Source organism: Chiloscyllium plagiosum, unplaced genomic scaffold, assembly GCF_037043375.1.
Source record: "Chiloscyllium plagiosum isolate Xiang-an unplaced genomic scaffold, Cpla_swu_hap1 HiC_scaffold_37, whole genome shotgun sequence".
Classification (NCBI taxonomy): Eukaryota; Metazoa; Chordata; class Chondrichthyes; order Orectolobiformes; family Hemiscylliidae; genus Chiloscyllium; species Chiloscyllium plagiosum.
The window spans coordinates 20,932,470-20,951,941 of NW_028270175.1; the positions used below are offsets into that span (position 1 = coordinate 20,932,470).

A 19,472-nucleotide genomic window follows, 5' to 3' on the forward strand; every position below is an offset into this window, starting at 1 on the left:
GAAATATGACAGCCAATTTGTACACAGAAAGCTCCCACAACAGCAATGTGATAATGATCTGATAATCTGTTACTTGTGATGTTAACTAGGGGGTGAAAATTAGCCAGGATACCTGGGATATGACCTGGTGTTGTGTGATTTTTTAATCCTGGTTTTTGTACTTAAAATCCTGGAGTAAACCTTTAGTAAACCCACAACTTCCTGAGTTAAGAACATTGCCATGTTTGACACTAGGAAGAGGAGTTGAACAAACGATTGAATAATTTGATAGCTGCCGAAATGTCATGGTGAATGGAGGGCCAAAGATAATTAAGGATGGAAAAGTACCGTTGTAAGTTCACTGCGTAAATTTATTCCAAGGCCAGAGACCAAGGTAAAGCGATGAAGGGTTTTTGCCCGAAACGTCGGATCTCCTATTCCTCGGAAGCTGCCTGACCTGCTGTGCTTTTCCAGCGCCACACTTCGACACGGAAATAAAATGAGGTTGAGGAATGGAGATACAGATAGATACAGACACACTAATGTAACATCGGATACTTTTCTAAGCAATACAAGAGCTAGCTTTTGAAATTAAAGTAACATTTTATGGTGAATCAAAATATTAGCCCAATAGCGCCAGGCCTGGAAAACAATTTAATGCTCAGCACCGAATAGCCAGCTATGTAGCAATCTGAAAACAAGCAAATGACGTGGAAACTCTTGGCAGAGTCCAATCTAACCTTTTGTTTTTGTGCTCTGATTTTGCAAGATTTAAATTGCTGCGATGGATGGTGGGCCCCACCAAATGCTAAAAAAAACTACAATCTGCGGATTCATCCCTCCGATGTTATTGGGTATGGAGCTTGATAAAGAATTTTTAATATATAGAAGGAACGTTGCCAATTTAAATTTAAGGGGCTGAACTCCGATTGTTTGTCGATGTTCCCCTTTAAGGCAGAGGTAAGTAAGCGTGCGGACTGCAGGCTATGGGCGTGGAGATATCCTGATCTCACTTCATGATGACATCAGGATTTAGAGCCCGCCTTATTAAGCAAACTGCAGGACGCATTGCAACAGCGAAACATTTAATTGGAATCGGGATCTAGTGCGAGCATGGAAGGTAGAACGTAGTCTGGAGAAATGTTTTTGTATTTATCACTACATTGAATCGGGTAGTTAGTTGGAGTATTTGCGCCGGATTTCCTGTCCCGTGAAACTGATCAGGACGTAGGTGAGTTCCAGACCCCACTCGCCGTTGTTTGCACTCCTGTTACGCTGCTATTTTTTCCTCTCATTTTGCTTGTTTTCTCGTCATTTTTTCATCTTTTGTACGTTTCCTGTTTCTGCTCAATTTCGTGATTAATTCCTTTGTAACAATATTCTTTAAGAAATTCGATATATATCTATTGCCGTACTGGATGAACAAAACTGCCTACAAATTATTAGCCGTGAGCCACTCCGATCAGTTTAATATGTAACCTGAACTGCAGCAGGTTTTACACCATTTTAAAACTTCTGTAACGTTTTAAAACGTTTTTGCAATAATGATACAAGTGGATTTTGTAAACACACTGATTTTAGTGTTAATTCAGGAGTTTGATACATTTTTTTTCCTTTGGTTTTGCTTAGTTTATCAAAGATCTTAAAGTTGCAGCTTTGTGGAGCCTGAGATCAGTTTCTGAGTCAGTGTGTAAAGTGACTGGATTTTATTTTGATTATGTCAACCTGTTACCGAGAGTTAAGCAAGATACATATACATGGATTGAACGTAAGGGGCTGACTAGCTCATGATCAAAACGAGTTCCTCTGCAGCTATCTTGAAATCAGTTCTGTAGCAAAACATTCACTATTAATCCCTTTTGTAGTTCTTTTGAGAAATATAAAAGCAGCTAACTACCTCAATGTTTTGGAGAGAGTGAAGTTGAAACTCTAGAGGAAGTTAGAAGTGAATCTCTCCCTTATAGTTTGTGCTGTGATCTAAACTAATTTCACTCCAGCTAGCAGTAAATCAAGGTGTTAATGGGCTCTGAAACTGTACAGTGACTGGCGATTTAAAGCGGTTACTGTCCTGTGCCTGCCTCCTGCAAAGGCCCAGTTTTAACGGTCCGTTTATGGAGCCAAAGGATATGGATCAACTGGTCCCAGACTTCGCTGTTCGTGAACCTATTCCAAAGTGCTCCTGTAAATACCCCTTTAAAGATGATCAATTTCTAGCCCTCTGAGTAGTGAACACGTTCATCGAGTAATTTTTTTTAAAAAAGACAATACATATCATATGGCATTCCCGAGCTGACCTGAGAAAACTCTAATTAAACGAAAATATTCTAGTTAGCAGTTCAAAAATTGTATTTTGTCATGGATGGAGCCCAATTGTCATATTTTAAATTTAAAAATATTGTCTCAGTTCGTCTTTCGTTCTCTGGATACAGTCCTCATGTTGCTCATTGTCCCTTTCCCGTTTTCCAACTAAATTGCTGTTCTTAATGTTGGAAGATAGTGAATATCCAGAAGTGTTTGACCATTGACACGGCGGAAGATTTACAAGAGTCTGAGCCTGTCCTCACTTAATATCTATAAGTGTCTATAGAAAGGGTGGACAAAGTTTAAAAAATCTCTCGACACCGGGCTATAGTCCATCAGGTTTATTTGGAAGTACAAGCTTTCTCAGCACTGTTCCTTGGTCAGGTAGCTACCCATCACGCCTGATGTTGTGAATTTTTTTAAATTTAGTCCACCCCAATCCAACACTTGCACCTCCATATTGTAGAAAGGTGGGGACTGGATAGTTACTAACAGCAGGTATGCTATTTGACTTCCTATAGCTGCATTATGGTAATTTGGTGGTCGTGTTATTGGACTCATCATCTAGAATTTTGAGTTCACATCCATATCGCCACCCAACCCTGTCAATCATGGCAGAGTGAAATTTTTTAAAAAAGACAATCTGAAACTTGCTCTAAAGGAACAACACCGGCTACAATTTTTAAGTTGCGTACAATCTGGCAGGAAGGGTTAGTTTTTTTCTGAGAATTATTAAATCCTCTGCTAATATTAAGGTACAATAGTTTGTCAGACACTCTTTTCATAGAGGAAGTTTCATTGTGATCACATTAAGTGGCCCCAAGCTTGTATGATCTGTGTTTAGTTTTTTTCCATTGGTATCAATAAACTGCAACACCCACATCAGAAATGTAAGACGTTATTGGTGTTATTACTCATGCTCTGTCATTGCCTGAGCTTTTTATGACTCGTCTTGATGGAGCAATGTAATGGAGATTAGAAAGATGTGCTTACAATAGGAAAAGGAATCACGAGTTTCTTGCCTCTCCCAGGTGTGATAGACTTGACACCAGTAGTCACGTACATTTTTCATCATTTATTGGCTCATCTTTGAGTCTGAAATAACGACAGCACATGGTGTAAATACTGGGAGTAAATGTGGTGAACCACTTTCTATGCCTATATGGATTTTTGGCTCAAATAAAGGGATGGGGATTTAATATTTTAGGTTTTTAAAGCAATGGTTAAGTTTTAAGACTTTTTTTAAAAAACTGTCACTATTGGAAATTAAGCATAGGGTCACAGGTACAGCTTGCAATTTACAAAACTTAGTGAGTGCAGCCAATATTGAAGCTGTTTCTAGTAAGTTTTTAAGTTATAGTGATTTTTGGTATATTAAATGGAACTACTCTGTTTTGGTCATAAATATATTGTTCAACATCTGTTGATCCTTATGATTTTGGACTGTATAAAGAGGAGGTACTACACTTGGGCAGTTTGAAGGTATGCATTTTCTTCTTCCAGTTCCGGGTCCCTCTTGTGGTTTGTATGCTCCCTTTTCCACTTTGAATCCAGAAGATAAAGATCTTTCCTGACTTCTCTCTCTCTCTCCCCTGACCCAAATAGCTGTACTTCATGTAGGTAGTAGCATTGTTGGCAAGCTATTTTATCATGGCTGACATCACTACACAACATGATTTGTGTCCCCACCAAATATCTGACAAAAGTTACCAGATAACCAGAACTAGGCACTATTTACTTTGGAAGGGGGGAAAAAAACAGCTTGTTTTTGACCCTCCCCCATTCCCAAAATAAAAATTCACCAGAAAATATTGGAGATTCGAAGCCTAATTTTGAATCATCAATCATTTGGTACACCTTGCAAGAAATGTGCAATATGTTCTTTACTTAAATTGCAGATGTCTGGAGGGAGCTTCTTAATTTTATTTCCTCGCCTTAGATTGGTATGCCCACTACAGTGGTATCTGTGCCTATTCTAAGATCTCGGGGCAGATCTGGAGGGGTAGTAAGTGGAAGTCTTGCTAGTAATTTCCTCCATTCCAAGAAAGTGTCTTTGCTTGAAATTTCAGTTGGTTTTTCTCTCATTTTATTGGACAGTTGTGGATGTAGGTGAAATTTAAAAACATTAAAAAGCTGTACATTTGGCAGATTGTTCAAATTTCAAGGCACAATATGTCCTAATTAAATTGCTTGGCTCTGCCATTGCCACAAAGTGTGTGTGTGCAACTATTCCCCAATGTGAAGATTCTGTAAAGTTACTGTGTGATTCCATACTACTGAGCACTTATGTCAACATAACTTAGTTGGACAGTCTTTTGTGTATTACAACAGTCACCATACCCCTAGACCCAGAATGTTCCAAAATTCAATATTACACCACTCACATTGCCACATTCCCTTATGATGCTTCAATGGGTACACTTCATCTGTATGATACAGAGCAGTTCAACTCTGATTCTATCACCAATTTGAGATGGATTGGACTCCATTTCTGCCTGTGCAACATTGGGTACATTCAATGAACTCTGGGTTAGGGAATAGGCAGAAAGTGAGCCAGGGTGAATGCAAGGTGAGGAGAGAACAGCACTTGTGTGACATTCCTCACAGTTGAATTGACATTCTGGTCAATATTCATTCTGCTGGCAGGAAAATGATGGTACCTTGTAAATTGTGCTCAAATTCTATGCCGTTTGCATCTCTCTTCTTGTTCCTCAGAGCTTCTTTTGATTGGCCCAGATCTTTGTCTGTTACACAGGAGCTTATTCCAAGCTGCTAAAAAGAGGAATTATTTGAGTACTCTAGTATCAATGGCAAAATGTGTAACATAAGGGACCAATGCAGGCCATTTAGAGTAATGAAAGATTTTTGTGTCAAGCTCCATGATGAAGATGGCAGAATTACTACTTCCGTTTCTCTTATGAGAATCAGTATCTTCAGCAGAAAAAGGGACATGAACCCCAGTGAGAGTAAGCAGAGTCAGGAGTCATGACAAAAATGTTTGCTGCTATCTTGAGGGATTGCACAGAGCATTTTGAAGACAACAAGCGAGTGGGCAATTGTGAATGAAAATGGGGATGCACTTGTTTGACTGGTGTTGCAGTAAAACCATTTTGGAGGGAGCAGATACTGAGAAATGAAAAAGTCGAATATATAAACTACTTTTGTGGTGTTGAGCTATGCCATTAAACAAGAGTACTGGAAGAAAGATAGATAATTTGCAAATACCTATTCATGTATTTTAGCAAATGGAAAGTAGGCGCACAATTTAATTATTAAATTTCTGTAACTGTCCTCTACCTGATACCAGGTGAGCGATGCTACAATAAAATTCTCAGGTTGTTGCCTGCACTGGTTGCTTTTATGCTGTTTCTTCAGACAAAATATAGACTTCTTCCAACCCTTCTTTGCCAATTGCAACCTCCTCTTTAATCCAATAACCTTTTTGCTCCCTTGGAGTAAAGAGAGGGCTCTGATTTTAAAAAAAACCACCATAGTGTGTTTAAGTTAAGTGTGCAAACTATGATTGACAATTTAATCAAGATATGGGTCTAATGAGACACTTGTCTACAAGAGTTGAAGAAATTTAATGATGTTGCAGGTTGGCTGGCTCTGTGGGATGGCATGACCTTCATAGAATTGATCAGCCATTTTAATCATAGAATCCCTACAATGTGGAAAACAAGCCATTCTTCCCATCAAGTCCACATAGACCCTCTGAACATCATCCCAGATCAATCCTTTCCCTGTAACCTTGCATTTTCTATTGCTAATTCACCACATCCCAGGACACTGAACTTGCAAATTTTTGGACTGTGGGAGGAAACTCACGCAGACATGAAGACAAATGTTCAAACTCCACCCAGACAGCCACTGTCAGCCCTGTATTGCTACCTAGATTTCCTCAGGATTTGCCATTCACTATATTTTTTATATCTCCAGGAATCTCCAATTCCCAATTCGTCTGTGTACCAATTGCGGATAGCTAATTAGAATGTGAAAATGTTCTTTTTAGATCAACCTCCTGAGAATATTGAAATTCTTATCCCACTTTACTGTAGTTAATGAGGCTCCTTTTATAACCTCTTCACTTGTACAAATTCATATTTCGGGCAAATAGCTTAATTTTATTTTTATTTTAACAGTCTGACTGCTTAACCCATTAATATCAGGGCTGGCAGATTCAGTTAAAAAGCAGTCTGCATTTCACGCCATGCAACAGGACAAAAAATCCAGTTGCACCTTTTCTCTCCAAACAATCTTTCTTCCTGCCTCTATATCACTCACCATTATGGCTGATACTGCTTTCCACTTCATATCATCAATCCACCATCCTATACAATATTAATCCTTCCTGTGCTGAAATCAAGCCTCATCACTGTCTCCCAAACTAATTTAGTCCATTCTAGCATATCAACATGTGGAACTTGTCTCTTTAATTGCCGGTGGGAATGTTTACATAATACATAAATTCAAGGGATGAATGTTGAATGTCAACCTGACACTCCATTCTATTAAGAGTTCTGGTCCTTCAAACATCTTATTGTTCTTGCCTTTTGACATTAACAAGCTTTATCTATATCTTCACATTTTGAAATAAACAATGATAATATAACTTTGTCCTCTGAATTTATTCCACATCCAACACTTTGGTGCATTTCTAAAGCAACTTTCAACATCAAAGACACTTAGTTAGCACAGCTAGTGATCTGGTTGAAAGAAATCTTTTACCCCACAACCTGATAACATGGTAAGGTTGTTGGCTGTCTCCAAAGATTAGATCAATCTTCTTTAGTGTAAATGTTAAGTATGTCAAACAAGACAAAAAATGAAAACACAAGGCAGTTAAGTCAATATCTGTAACAGAAAAGATTTGCTCAAAATTTCAGATGGTTACTTTTCATCAGAAGCCAGATGTGATTTCCTAAAGGAGAGTTTCATCATTGATGTGCCTTAATGGGTTGAGGTTAGTCCAAAACTTGTTACCTGTGACATTACTGACATACAATAAATTGGATGAATAATTCTAGAATCTTTTTCCTATTTGACAGAGTGCAATATCATGTTAACTGTCTTTAAAGGATTGGTATGTTCTCAATTGTAACCATTTCCGATACAAGGATAGAGCACAGGAAATCTGCAGTCTGCTGAGTAACTGTTTCATGCACGTTAATCACTGTGTCATCAATACCAAAAGTTGCTGGAACCTCAAGCACTTTAACAATTGAGCACTTTAATACAGTGCAATTTGGTATTGGGAGGGAGTAACTTCAGAGAGTTTTCTTGAGGCAGATAAATATCAAAATTGAAGTGTGTAGTAGTGTTGCATGACTTCCAAAATATTGAGGTGTATTTACAAACTTAGGGCCAGTAAATATTGAGGTTAAGCCACTGAAATAGTGTTGGACCTGCACCAGGACTCCTCATGTCCTTGGCACATTGTTTAGGCTATTGGGTCCTTGAGTTTACAGTTACAATGCAAGGAGTTTAAATTCATATAGAACACCAAACTAAGGTTTCTGCAAAGATGACTGCTGTCTTGTGCAAAAAAATTAGATTATATCTAGGCTGATCAGAGATAAACAAAATTCAATGAAAAGGAGTGGAAGTATTGCATCCCAAGAGAAATGAAAAAGGAACCAAATTCCCTCCACTGGATGAAATAAAACTTGGCTGATGGGAAGCAGAGAACTTAATGTTGATTTAATTAGTCATGTTTTATTTAAACATAATAAGTTGGGAAATGCTGCTACATCAGTTGAGTCTAAATTTTATAGGGGTCTTGTTGACAATAATTAAAGGACACTTACCAAAAACATTTGGAATTCTAGGTTAATTTCTAAGTATAGGTCTAATACTAAAGTTTTTGCAGTCATTCAGCAGAGTTACAGAACTGATCCCTGGAATCAAAAGGGGATTAGCTCTGAAGATAAACTTGATCTCTTGAGTCTTTAAAAGGGCTATTTAGCAGGAAGAAAAATTTTAAGCTTGAATAATACATCAAGTGCCACTGGGAATATTGCTTTTCCTGTAATTTTTGATGGCTAAATTAAGGCTACAGGTGGAGACAGGACAGTAGGCTCAAGGGAGGTGGAAAGGGTTGAGAAGTCTTTTTGTTGTGAAATAGTCTAGGCAATTGACTGTTCACGCAGACTTTGCAATTAACATTTTTTTTTTATTTCAGCATCTACTGTACAGACCCCACAGCCATGACCTGTATGTTGAATGCTGCTCCCCATCAACAGCCCTACATCGTAACTTCAAACAACTGTATGTATCTCATCTCAATAGGAAATGCTCACCAAATATCTGATAATTCATTCTTTTTTGTTCGAAAAATAAACTGGATAATTTTATTGGTGATATGGAACTGTCAGATTGTTATTTTAAGAAAACTAGTTCTGTAATATCTCCAAGAACAAAACAGATAATTCTTGCCTGATTTTGCCTATAATGTGCCACTCCACTGTGATTAACTTAGCTGTCTTTTAAGTGGCTTTCAGGCATTAAAATTCTGATTCAAGAAGGCCCACCATCAAAATTCTCAGAAAACCTAGCACTGGACAATAATTAAGCCTTTCCAGTGCTGTCAGATCATCAACCTGGATTTAAGTAACTACATTTATTCCTACCTTTACCATGTGTACTGAGCATGTCTCAGCCAGATCTATGCTAAATTATCACTGAGCCTTACCATTGACATTGTACTTTAGACAAGAGCTCCTGTAAATGATCACTGTCGGGTGATTCCTTGAACCTAACTTGAATATTATACTGCAGTCTTGGCTAGAATTTGTCATTGAGAATGCTGCATATGAGATACTGAGAGATGGCCAACATCTGAGGAGCCCAGACCCTAGAAGGCAGCTGAACCTCCTGGGGAGATGGGAAGAATTTTATATAACAAGCATTTTTGTTTTAAAAATTACTTTACTTTTCTTCCTCCAGCAGGGCAAGAAATGGATCCAGGTCAGCTGAACGGCCACTGTTGTTTTGGGAGTTGTCTCAGATCATCTTTCCACAAGCTGCGACCAGCTGCTCTGAAAATGTCCAATAATGAGGAGCCATTTCTACAAATGGAAAAAGATCAGCTGCTCTCCCCATTTAAGAGACTCTCTGTGGATAGCACAATACAGTCACCACCTCAAACACCAGTGAAAGGGACAAGTCCACCATCTATTTCTGGGTGTTTCAGTGATCGAAGTTCTAAGCCACTCCCTCCATTGCCCATCACCGGTGATGTGTCCTTTGATGATGTGGACAGTGAGGTTGAATCCATTACAAGCTCTGAAACTGATTTCCTCTTGCAAGACTACAGACCGCTGAGCTTTCGGTACAATACTCCGAGCAGAAGGAGCTTCCGTGGGTGTGGGCAGACCAACTATGCTTACTCAGAAGGTGCTAATAGGACTAGGTTGCCAGAGGGTTGCGATAGGATAAAAAAAGACTCTAACCTGGAAAGCACCGAGGTTACTGAAAAGCCTGTTCAGCCTCACCGCAAATTACAGCGTTCACATTCCGGTCCAGCTGGATCTTATAACAAACCTGTTGCATTTAAAAATGGAAGCTGTTTATCACGTTCATCACCAAACTCCAATGAGGTAAAGCCTGAGGTTCCTCCTCGAGTTCCCATACCCCCACGACTTGTGAAACCTGACTACCGGAGATGGTCTGCAGAGGTGATGTCAGGCATGTATTGTGACGAGGACAGGCCACCGAAAATACCCCCACGGGAACCTGTGTCCAGAAATAACTCGCGCACCCCAAGTCCTAAAAGCCTCCCTTCCTACCTCAATGGAGTGATGCCACCTACACGAAGCTTTGCACCTGACCCTAAATACGTCAGCAACAAAATTTTGCAGCGGCAGAGCAGTGATGGGGCAGGCACAAAGGTGCCATGCATTTTACCAATCATGGAAGATGGAAGGAAGATGAGCTCTACACACTACTACCTGCTCCCTGAGAGGCCTCCCTATCTGGAAAAGTTTCAGAAATACTTGGTGGAGGCTCAGAACACATGGGAGTCGAATGATTGCACAACAGAGAATTTCAAGACATTTGCATTGACCAAGCCAGCAACAGTAAAAGGGAAATCTGTTGCTTATGTAGAGGCTCCTTAGATTTTTGTCCCTCAGAGGAGCAACAAAATATGACCACAGCAAAGAACAGTTCCAGGAGAATCCAAGGCAATTCCTTGGTTTGCAATTCCTTTAGAACAATCAATGGAATCACAGAACATGATCCTAAAACCAGTGAAAATCCAATACGTTAAAATACAATTTAAGTTGCTGTAAACTAGAGGCCCTTGAACATGGCAGTGTCCAAGTTACCTGTACAATAGTTTTACAGTAGACATTTTTCATTAGAACATTTTTATGGTTTAATTGCACTTTATCTACTTCTTGGAACCTTGAAAAGACAGTGAACTAGGTGAGACACATTGAGCACAGTGCCTTATGATATCTTGGAGAAAGCTCAACATCTGTTTGGATATAAAGGCCCTTCCCAGGCAGCAACTCTCATGTGAAACAAGCACAACACAATCAAGACTAGATTTTTATTACTGAAACTTTGATTTTTTTTTTATTATCTAACTGTCCAGACACACACTCGTGAAGAAGAATTGCAGCAAATGTTAAAGGGCAGCATACAGATGATCATGCCTAATAACAATCCAGCTCAGGGATGCTCAGTGAAGGTCACCTCTCGCGTAACTATTTTGAATGAAAAGTATTATACTAAAGTGAAGGGATTTGATTAAAAGTTAAGCACAGAAACTGCCACAGTTCACATCTCTGCCTCTTTTACCCATTCCCAACAATTCACAACATGTCTGTTGGGATAATGGAGAGGCCAAGGGTCAGAGGGACTGTAGTTAGTGATCCATTTTGTTTGAAGACTAACAATCTTTTCATTGTCCTTTCTTCCTTGCCCCTCGGGGTGTGCTCCCTTCCTGTTTTGAGTAGAACTGATACAGCTGTAAATGTGGCACAGGAGAACGGACTTGTCACATTTTGCTATTCATCGTTCATCAGCACTAGTAGCTTACCCACACCATTTTTAAGATGCACCCAAAACACGATCTGTTTTGTTTTTATTATTAACTCACCGAAGGTTACAGATGATCACCAATTGTTTTTAATAGGAGATACTGCAGTGGAGATTGCTAACATTTGTTTTGCTTGTTGTCCACTCTTGAAGAGATTGTGAATAACTGACCATCAGAGCATCACAATCCACATTAATCTTTCTCTTTTAGTATTTTGCTAAATCGTGAATGTACAGGGCCCATGGCTCCCTATCTAGTAACGGTGAGGTCCATAGTAGCCAGCAACTGCTTTCCAGTAGTTCCTACTGTCAGTATTTAGTGTTGTTTGTGGATGGATATGATTTGTGCTGTGGCTCATACGTTCTCCTTTTAAGTCCATGCATGGTTTAGCCTCCTCTGAGTCAACACTTAGAGTCGCTACATCAGCTAAGAGTACAAAGCAAGGAACAAAGCAAGACAAAACATTCAGGAGGTGACTGTGATGATGTTGTGCCTTCTAACACAAAGCCCACCATCTGTTGGCACTGAGATGCAAGAGAGCATCAGCCACAGTTTATCTCAGAAATCAAACACCTCGTAGACATAGGCAATTTATTAAATGGAAAATAAGACCATGAGTAAACATTAGAATACTAAAATAAAACCTAAGTGGGTGCAACAAGGGACATAATGGTGAGAGACGCAGTAGTAACCTGCAGACTAGTTTACATGATAGATGATTAGGGACCTAAATGAAGAATCCATGCAGTTGCTTGTTTTTGAGAATAGTTTTGTGTTAGTGACTCAATTAACTACATGTTTCATAAATGAAGGCCTATAATTCTACTCTTGTATCATTGGCTGTAACATATCTTTTAATGTATTGTAACTATATTTGTTGAAAAACCACAATGATATTTGTTTCTGTGGTCTGTGCAGTATTATTGGGATATCATAAATTACATTATTTAAAAAAAATTCCCTAATGTCTATTTTTATTAAATTGTTCTGTGCTGTTTGATCAGTGCTGCTTGTTAAGGACTCTATTCTCCCAAAGGAAGTTGGCAGACTTGCTACTTTGACAACAGTCTAACTGAGCTAAATCTAGTGCATGATAAACAATACCCCTACCCATTGCTTAACCTCAGAACTGACCCTTTGTGTTATTAATTTTCTGTTCTCTAATCAAGTTTGTGGGAATAAGTACTGTAATGTTTATTATATGGGACAGAGGGACCACAACATGTGTCAGGACTCACTGTGTTATTGCTGGAAATCAAGCCCTGCTGTTGCCAGAGTCCCAACAAAAAGTTAAAAATCTTAAGGTATACTTGGTTCCCCAACTTGCCTGTTTTGTTTCAGACACTGGTTTATAGATAGGATGGACCAGATTTCTATACTTAACAAAAACTATTCATTACAAGTGAATAGGCTCTAGCTACAGGTAAACCGTTATGAACTGTTGACATAACTATTAATTAAAACTCTAATTCCCTTAAACTCCCCTTTTTTCATGCAGGCAGACAGAATAAGACAAGTAATATGGGTATTATGAATGGAGGGAATACTGGGAAAGCAGGTCAGTTGTCTCTGTTGAGATGATTCTTGTGCTGATCAGAATGTTGTTTCTCAGTCTTCCCTTTCCCAGATGCTTCCACTTGTTTGCCAGAGGCATGGTGGCTAGCTCATTGATTAGAGGTCTTTGGCATATTAAAAATCACAGACAACAGTAACTGCTGAATGAAAGAATAATTGGTTTTCCTCAGACTTAAAACATTTTTCTGCAGAGAACAAACCGAGCTCTTTGGTTCATCTTAAGCCCCTCTATACTTTTTTCACAGCTCCAAGCTGTTTGGATACCTGAGAACCAATCACATAGTTGTTGGGAGACAGAAGGCTTGGGAGCAGTTAGCAACAAGTAGCTGATTGATAGCTGGATTTCCATTTGTAATCCTTTGGTTTCAGTTCACCTGTAACAACTGCTGTTACCCATAGTTGTGCAACAGTGTTCATAGTATTAAGTTATTTGCTTTTTAAACCATGCAACAATCCTTGTAATCCAATAAAACAATTATTTTCTCTATTCAGTCCTCAATTAATAAAAAGACAGTATTTACACATTAATGTGCAAGAAAGAGGAAGTTCCCTTTAAGAGTTTCTTTTGGCATTTTTATGTGCTCAGGAACTGAGATGGAAGTACACGAGACATATAGGTCACATCAGGAATAATTGGTTTCCTTCTACACAAAGTATACTGGGAAGGGAGATAGGCTGTTCAAGCTTGTGTTGAAGAAATCTAATTTGACAGAATTAGACTGACTGTCGTCCTGGGGAGTATATGTATCAAAATCCAGGTATGTTTACTACATCTGTGAAATTGAAGCTACCTTCAAAATACAATAGGTTCCTGAGCATCTAGTTACAAATAATGTGAACCTTTTTCACAGCTAATCTCCATATTAATATGGCCCTCAAACATACCACCTCACCACTTCCTTCCATCCATTTTCTCCACTTCAACTCTGTACCATTTCATTCACCATGTGCTTAAACCTTGTGTTAATTAGATATTAACAACAATTAAGCTTTTTAGAAAATGTATACCTTAGCAGCAGCCACAGCTTGTATTTATATTATGGGCAGGCTACATGTAGCAACAGAATACCACATTGTTAAAGAGCCATAGAATCATTATGATACAGAAGGAGGCCATTCAGCCCAGCAAGTCCAAGGTGGCTCTTTGTAGAGCATCCAGTCAAATCCAATCCCTTTAGCCCTGCAGATTTTCTCATGAGTGCCCATTCAATTTCATACTAACAAACAAGGAATAAAAGTAGGTCATTCAGCCCTTTGAGCCTGCTGCCATTCAATAAGACTGATCTGATTTTAATAACCTCAACTCTATGTTCCTGCTATCCCTAATGATCTTGCATCCCCTTGGTATCTATCTACCTCTGCCTTAAAAATATATAAAGGTTCAGCATCAACTGCCTTTTGAGGAATTGATTCCAAAGACACTATCCTCTGAGGGGAGAAAATGTTTCCTCATCTGTGTTTTTAATAGGCACACCCTTATTTTTAAATTATAACCCTTAGTTCTAGATTGTCCCACAAGAGGAAAGATGCTTTCAACATTGACCCAGTCAAGTTCCCTCAGGGTCTTGTATGTTTCAATTAAGTCATCTCTGCCTTTCCTACACTCCAGAGGATTCAGGCATAGTCTGTCTTTCCTCAAAAGCCTATCTGCTCATTCCAGGTGTTAGTCTAGTAAACATTCTCTGAATTGCTTCCAATGCTTCAACATCATTCCATAAGAATGGCAATCAGTACTGTACATAGTACTTCAGATGTGGTCTTACCAATGCCCTGTATAACTGAAGCATAAACTCCCTACTATTGGATTCAATTTCTCACAATAAACGTATTATATTAGCTTGCCTGATTACTTGCAGTACAGTATACTAACCTTCTGTGATTCATGTACTAGGAGACCCCAATCTCTGCATCTGATCTCTGCAACCTCTCCATTTAGATAATATGCTTTTTAAATTCTGTCAAAATGGACAATTTCACACTTTTCCAAATTTTACTCCACATCCTTTTAAAATTAGTCATTTTCTTTACTTGCACCATTCTTGTTGTCAGCAAGTTTTAAGTCATTGCCACTGACATAAAAACAGTTTTCAGTATATCCCTTTCCAACAACTTTTCTCCACCTGTCATGAACCTACCATAAACTTGAACACCTCTATCAAATCTTCCCCAAACTCTTTTGCTCAAAAAAGTGTTACTACCTCTGTCTTTCCAACCCTTGGAGCTAAAATCCCTCATCCCTGGAATCATTCTGGTAAATTCCAATTGTACTCCCTCAAAAATACCTTTCCTTAAAGTGCAGTGATCAGAACTGGATGGACGACACTAGTTATGGCTTAACCAGAGCCTTATAAAAGTTGTGTAACTTCACTATTGACATGGAGTACACCCCTGCCCCCAATATAACCTTTAGTTCAGAAATCATAGATTACTTTCATATAAGCTTTCTTCTTTTTGAAGCCTCTCCCACTTATCTATTTTCCACCTCTGTCGACAGGTAGCAATACTCAACTAGCCTCCCAATTGCCCATGAAGCTGTGAACTGACTGAGATACACAATGACTTTCCTTTATGCCTAATTCCCACCCATGCATTCTTCCTACCTCCCCTCAATCCCAACACACAACCTGTCCTGCCTCAGGCACTCATACCAATTTCTCAAGGAAGGACATGATATCCTGATTTATTTGGTATGTGAAATTCACCCCAGCCTCTCACTTATGTAGCCTTCCCTCAACATATTAGCATGTTCAACCTTAATGGGTATTACAGTTTGCAGAATCTATTCTTAAAGATCTTTAAAGAAAGGATGTTTTAAACTTGAAAGAATTCAGAAAAAAATTTACAAAGATCTTGCCAGAATTGGAGGGTTTGAGCTATAGGGAGAGGCTGAATAGGCTGTGGCTGTTTTCCCCTGGAGTGTCGGAGGCTGAGGGGTGACCTTATAGAGGTTTATAAAGCCATGAGGGGCATGGATAGGGTAAATAGACAAGTCGTTTCCCTGGGGTGGAGGAGTCCAGAACTAGAAAACGCAAGTTTAGGGTAAGACGGGAAAGATTTAAAAGTGACCTAAGTGACAAGTTTTTCATGCAGAGAGTAGTGCATGTGTAGAACAAGCTGCCAGCGGAAGTGGTCTATGAATCTATGGTGGAGGCTGGTATAATTACAGCATTTAAAAAGCATCTGGATGGGTATATGAATAGGAAGGGTTTAGAGAAATATGGGCTAAGTGCTGGCAAATAGAACTAGATTAATTTAGGATATCTGGTTGGCATGAAAGAGTTGGACCAAACTCTGTTTCTGTGCTGTACATCTCAAGGATTCTATACCATTGATCAAAGAACCATCAGAATTTATCACACTTGTTGGTGCTAGCTGTTCAACTGGAACTACACACACACACACTCCAATTCTTTCCTCTTTAGCTGATATAATTGGATAATGATCAAAGAGAGTGCTGACTGATTATCTACCATTCCCCAACACATCCCTGGAGCAGTGAGCCTAATTGTAGCTTTCAGAGTATTTGTGCCAACACAGATCAGGGAAGCAACCTGGGCCATTCCTTCTATGTCAGCTCATTTACTTTCTGTATTCACTTGCTGAACTTTGTGAGAACACACTATAATATTAGCTGAACTTTAGGACAGTACTGTTGCAGTACACTTGGTTCAGTGTTTCATTGGCAGTAGAAGTAGTATATGAATGTTGTGGTTCTGTTTGCCAAGCTGGGAATTTGTGTTGCAGACATTTCGTCCCCTGTCTAGGTGACATCCTCAGTGCTTGGGAGCCTCCTGTGAAGCGCTTCTGTGTTGTTTCCTCTGGCATTTAGTGGTTTTTCATTGCTGCTTCCGGTTGTCAGTTCCACCTGTCCGCTGCAGTGGCCGGTATGTTGGGTCCAGGTCAATGTGTTTGTTGATAGAATCTGTGGATGAGTGCCATGCCTCTAGGAATTCCCTGGCTGTTCTCTGTTTGGCTTGTCCTATAATAGTAGTGTTGGCCCTGCCGAACTCATGTTGCTTGTCATCTGCGTGTATGGCTACTAAGGATAGCTGGTCGTGTCGTTTCGTGGCTAGTTGGTGTTCATGGATGCGGATCATTAGCTGTCTTCCTGTTTGTCCTATGAAGTGTTTTGTGCAGTCCTTGCATGGGATTTTGTACACTGCATTGGTTTTGCAGGGCAAAGGACCCGAAACCCAGCATGAGCAAAACCAACGTAGTGTACAAAATCCCATGCAAAGACTGCACAACACACTACATAGGACAAACAGGAAGACAGCTAATGATCCGTATCCATGAACACCAACTAGCCACGAAACGACATGACCAGCTATCCTTAGTAGCCACACACGCAGATGACAAGCAACATGAGTTCGGCAGGGCCAACACTACTATTATAGGACAAGCCAAACAGAGAACAGCCAGGGAATTCCTAGAGGCATGGCACTCATCCACAGATTCTATCAACAAACACATTGACCTGGACCCAACATACCGGCCACTGCAGCGGACAGGTGGAACTGACAACCGGAAGCAGCAGTGAAAAACCACTATAAATGCCGGAGGAAACAACACAGAAGCGCTTCACAGGAGGCTCCCAAGCACTGACGATGTCACCTAGACAGGGGACGAAACGTCTGCAACACAAATTCCCAGCTCAGCGAACAGAACCACAACAACGAGCACCCGAGCTACAAATCTTCTCACAAACTTTGTAGTATATGAATAAACATCACACCTCGCCTGTGAACAATGGCACTGCTCATTTACACCAACAACTGTTCGATAAGACACTGAAAAAGTAGTAAACATGTTTCACTGTGCTGGGCAGAGTCAGACTTGAAGTGTTACATATTAATGAAACCAGAACAGCATTTGTACTGCAGCCACATTTAAAACCAATACTGTGGTCATTGGAAATGCTGAGTTATAACAGGTTCAACCAACAGCTGGGGTTAATACACAGCCCTCTAAATGGAATTGTCTGACAGGGAATGGACACACCCATAGGCATTTACAACTAACACATTCAAAGATAGACAAACTTTTGAACATGAAGTCTTTACAAGTTAATGTTTACAAGAAAAACAGAGTGGCTAAGGATACTGACAGTCCCTTAAAGACACAGGTGACATTTTAATTGGAAATAAGGAAATGGCAGATTTGTTACATATAGATTTTGCTGGTCCTCGCAGAAGACGGGATTAAAATACCCCATCGATCAAAAACTAAAAAATTGTTATTATTTCTATACAGGTTTGTATTTCCCATTAATGGAGTGACACTGGGAATTTTCCAATCCAATTTCTAATCACATCTTGGAGATTTGTTCATCCTCTGTATCATTACTTTCATTTTTGAATATATGAAGTTTAGTAAGTTCATCCTTTGTTAAGTTTCCCTTGTATCTCTGACCTTTTGTGCTAGAATCATTCTATTAGTTAGAAGAACAAAATGATTGACCACTTGGACAATCATGAACTGATCAGAGAAAGCCATTCTTTGTAAAGAATAAATCCTAACGAACTAATCTACTTGAATTTCTTGAGAGGATCACTCAAGTGAAAGGTAATGATGTCTATGGATGTTTGTAACATGGGCTATGTAGAAAATATTCACTAAGGTTTCATAAGAGGCCATTAGTGAAAGGTAGAACACATAAAGATGGAGCAACCTATTAAGATGGGTAGGGATAGGGAATTAGTTGAAAGATAGAGAGCATTGTGATAATGGACACACACTGAAATTGATAGAATGTGACTTTTGATGTTCCTGAGTATCATATATAAGTCTCCTCTTTTCATAATATTTACCGACGTCTTAGACAAAGACATAGAAAACCATTCAACCACGTTTGTTGATAACACCACATTTGACAGTACAATAAACAGTATACATTGAAGCAAGGAATGTCAAATGGTTATTGGTAGGTTAAAATCGGTAAAACTGTAGCAGGTAGAGTTCAATATAGATGAAGAGTAAGGCCATCCTCATTGTACCTAAGAAAGGTAGGTCAGAGTATTTACTAAATGTTGAGAAACTATGAACTGCAGTTGAGCAAAGAGCTTTGAAGATCTATGTACAGCAATCTAGTGGACAGTCAAAATTAATTTTAAAAACTAATAAAATGGAAGTTATGTTACAGTTGTATAGAGTTCCACTTAAACATCCTTTGGAGTACCGCACACAGTTTTGGTCATTCCGTCTCAGGAAGGGTATAACTAATATGCATCCCGACTTCACAACAGTTGCTTGCTACAATTAAGTATTTAATTGGCTGTAAATGCTTTGAGACACCCTGAGGTTGTCAAAGGCTTTCTAATTGATGTTAAAAATCACACAACACCAGGTTATAGTCCCACAGGTTTAACTGGAAGCACTAGCTTCCTGATAAAGGTGCAGCGCTCCAAAAACTAGTGCTTCCAATTAATCCTGTTGGACTATAACCTGGTGTTGTGTGATTTTTAACTTTATACACCCCAGTCCAACACCGGTATCTCCAAATCATTTCTAATTTAAGTCTTATTTAACTCTTAGTCTTTGAAGGGAAATAGTGCAGATCCAACAGAATTAT

The 19,472-nt window shown here is 39.2% G+C and overlaps 1 protein-coding gene across 4 annotated transcripts; it reads left to right on the forward strand.

The window, feature by feature from the left end:
* The first annotated feature begins 1,028 nt into the window (after window positions 1-1,028).
* On the forward strand, window positions 1,029-13,388 carry errfi1a (ERBB receptor feedback inhibitor 1a). 4 transcript variants are annotated; one of them, XM_043675927.2, is made up of 4 exons: window positions 1,029-1,210; window positions 7,167-7,243; window positions 8,462-8,547; window positions 9,226-13,388. In XM_043675927.2, exons 2-4 carry the CDS (start codon window positions 7,224-7,226, stop codon window positions 10,395-10,397), a joined length of 1,278 nt encoding a protein of 425 aa, XP_043531862.1. In that variant the 5' UTR covers window positions 1,029-1,210; window positions 7,167-7,223; the 3' UTR covers window positions 10,398-13,388. The 4 variants fall into 4 exon arrangements, with proteins under 4 accessions (XP_043531862.1, XP_043531863.1, XP_043531864.1 ...); XM_043675928.2 differs by having other exon boundaries at window positions 9,229-13,388; XM_043675929.2 differs by lacking the exon at window positions 7,167-7,243 and having other exon boundaries at window positions 1,030-1,210.
* Window positions 13,389-19,472: the final 6,084 nt, after the last annotated feature.

Coding starts and splice junctions, on each gene's coding strand:
- errfi1a (XM_043675927.2), top strand. CDS start 7,224: ATGTGCCTTAATGGGTTGAG. Junction 7,244..8,461: donor ATGTGCCTTAATGGGTTGAG/GTTAGTCCAAAA, acceptor TTTTTATTTCAG/CATCTACTGTACAGACCCCA. Junction 8,548..9,225: donor CATCGTAACTTCAAACAACT/GTATGTATCTCA, acceptor TTCTTCCTCCAG/CAGGGCAAGAAATGGATCCA.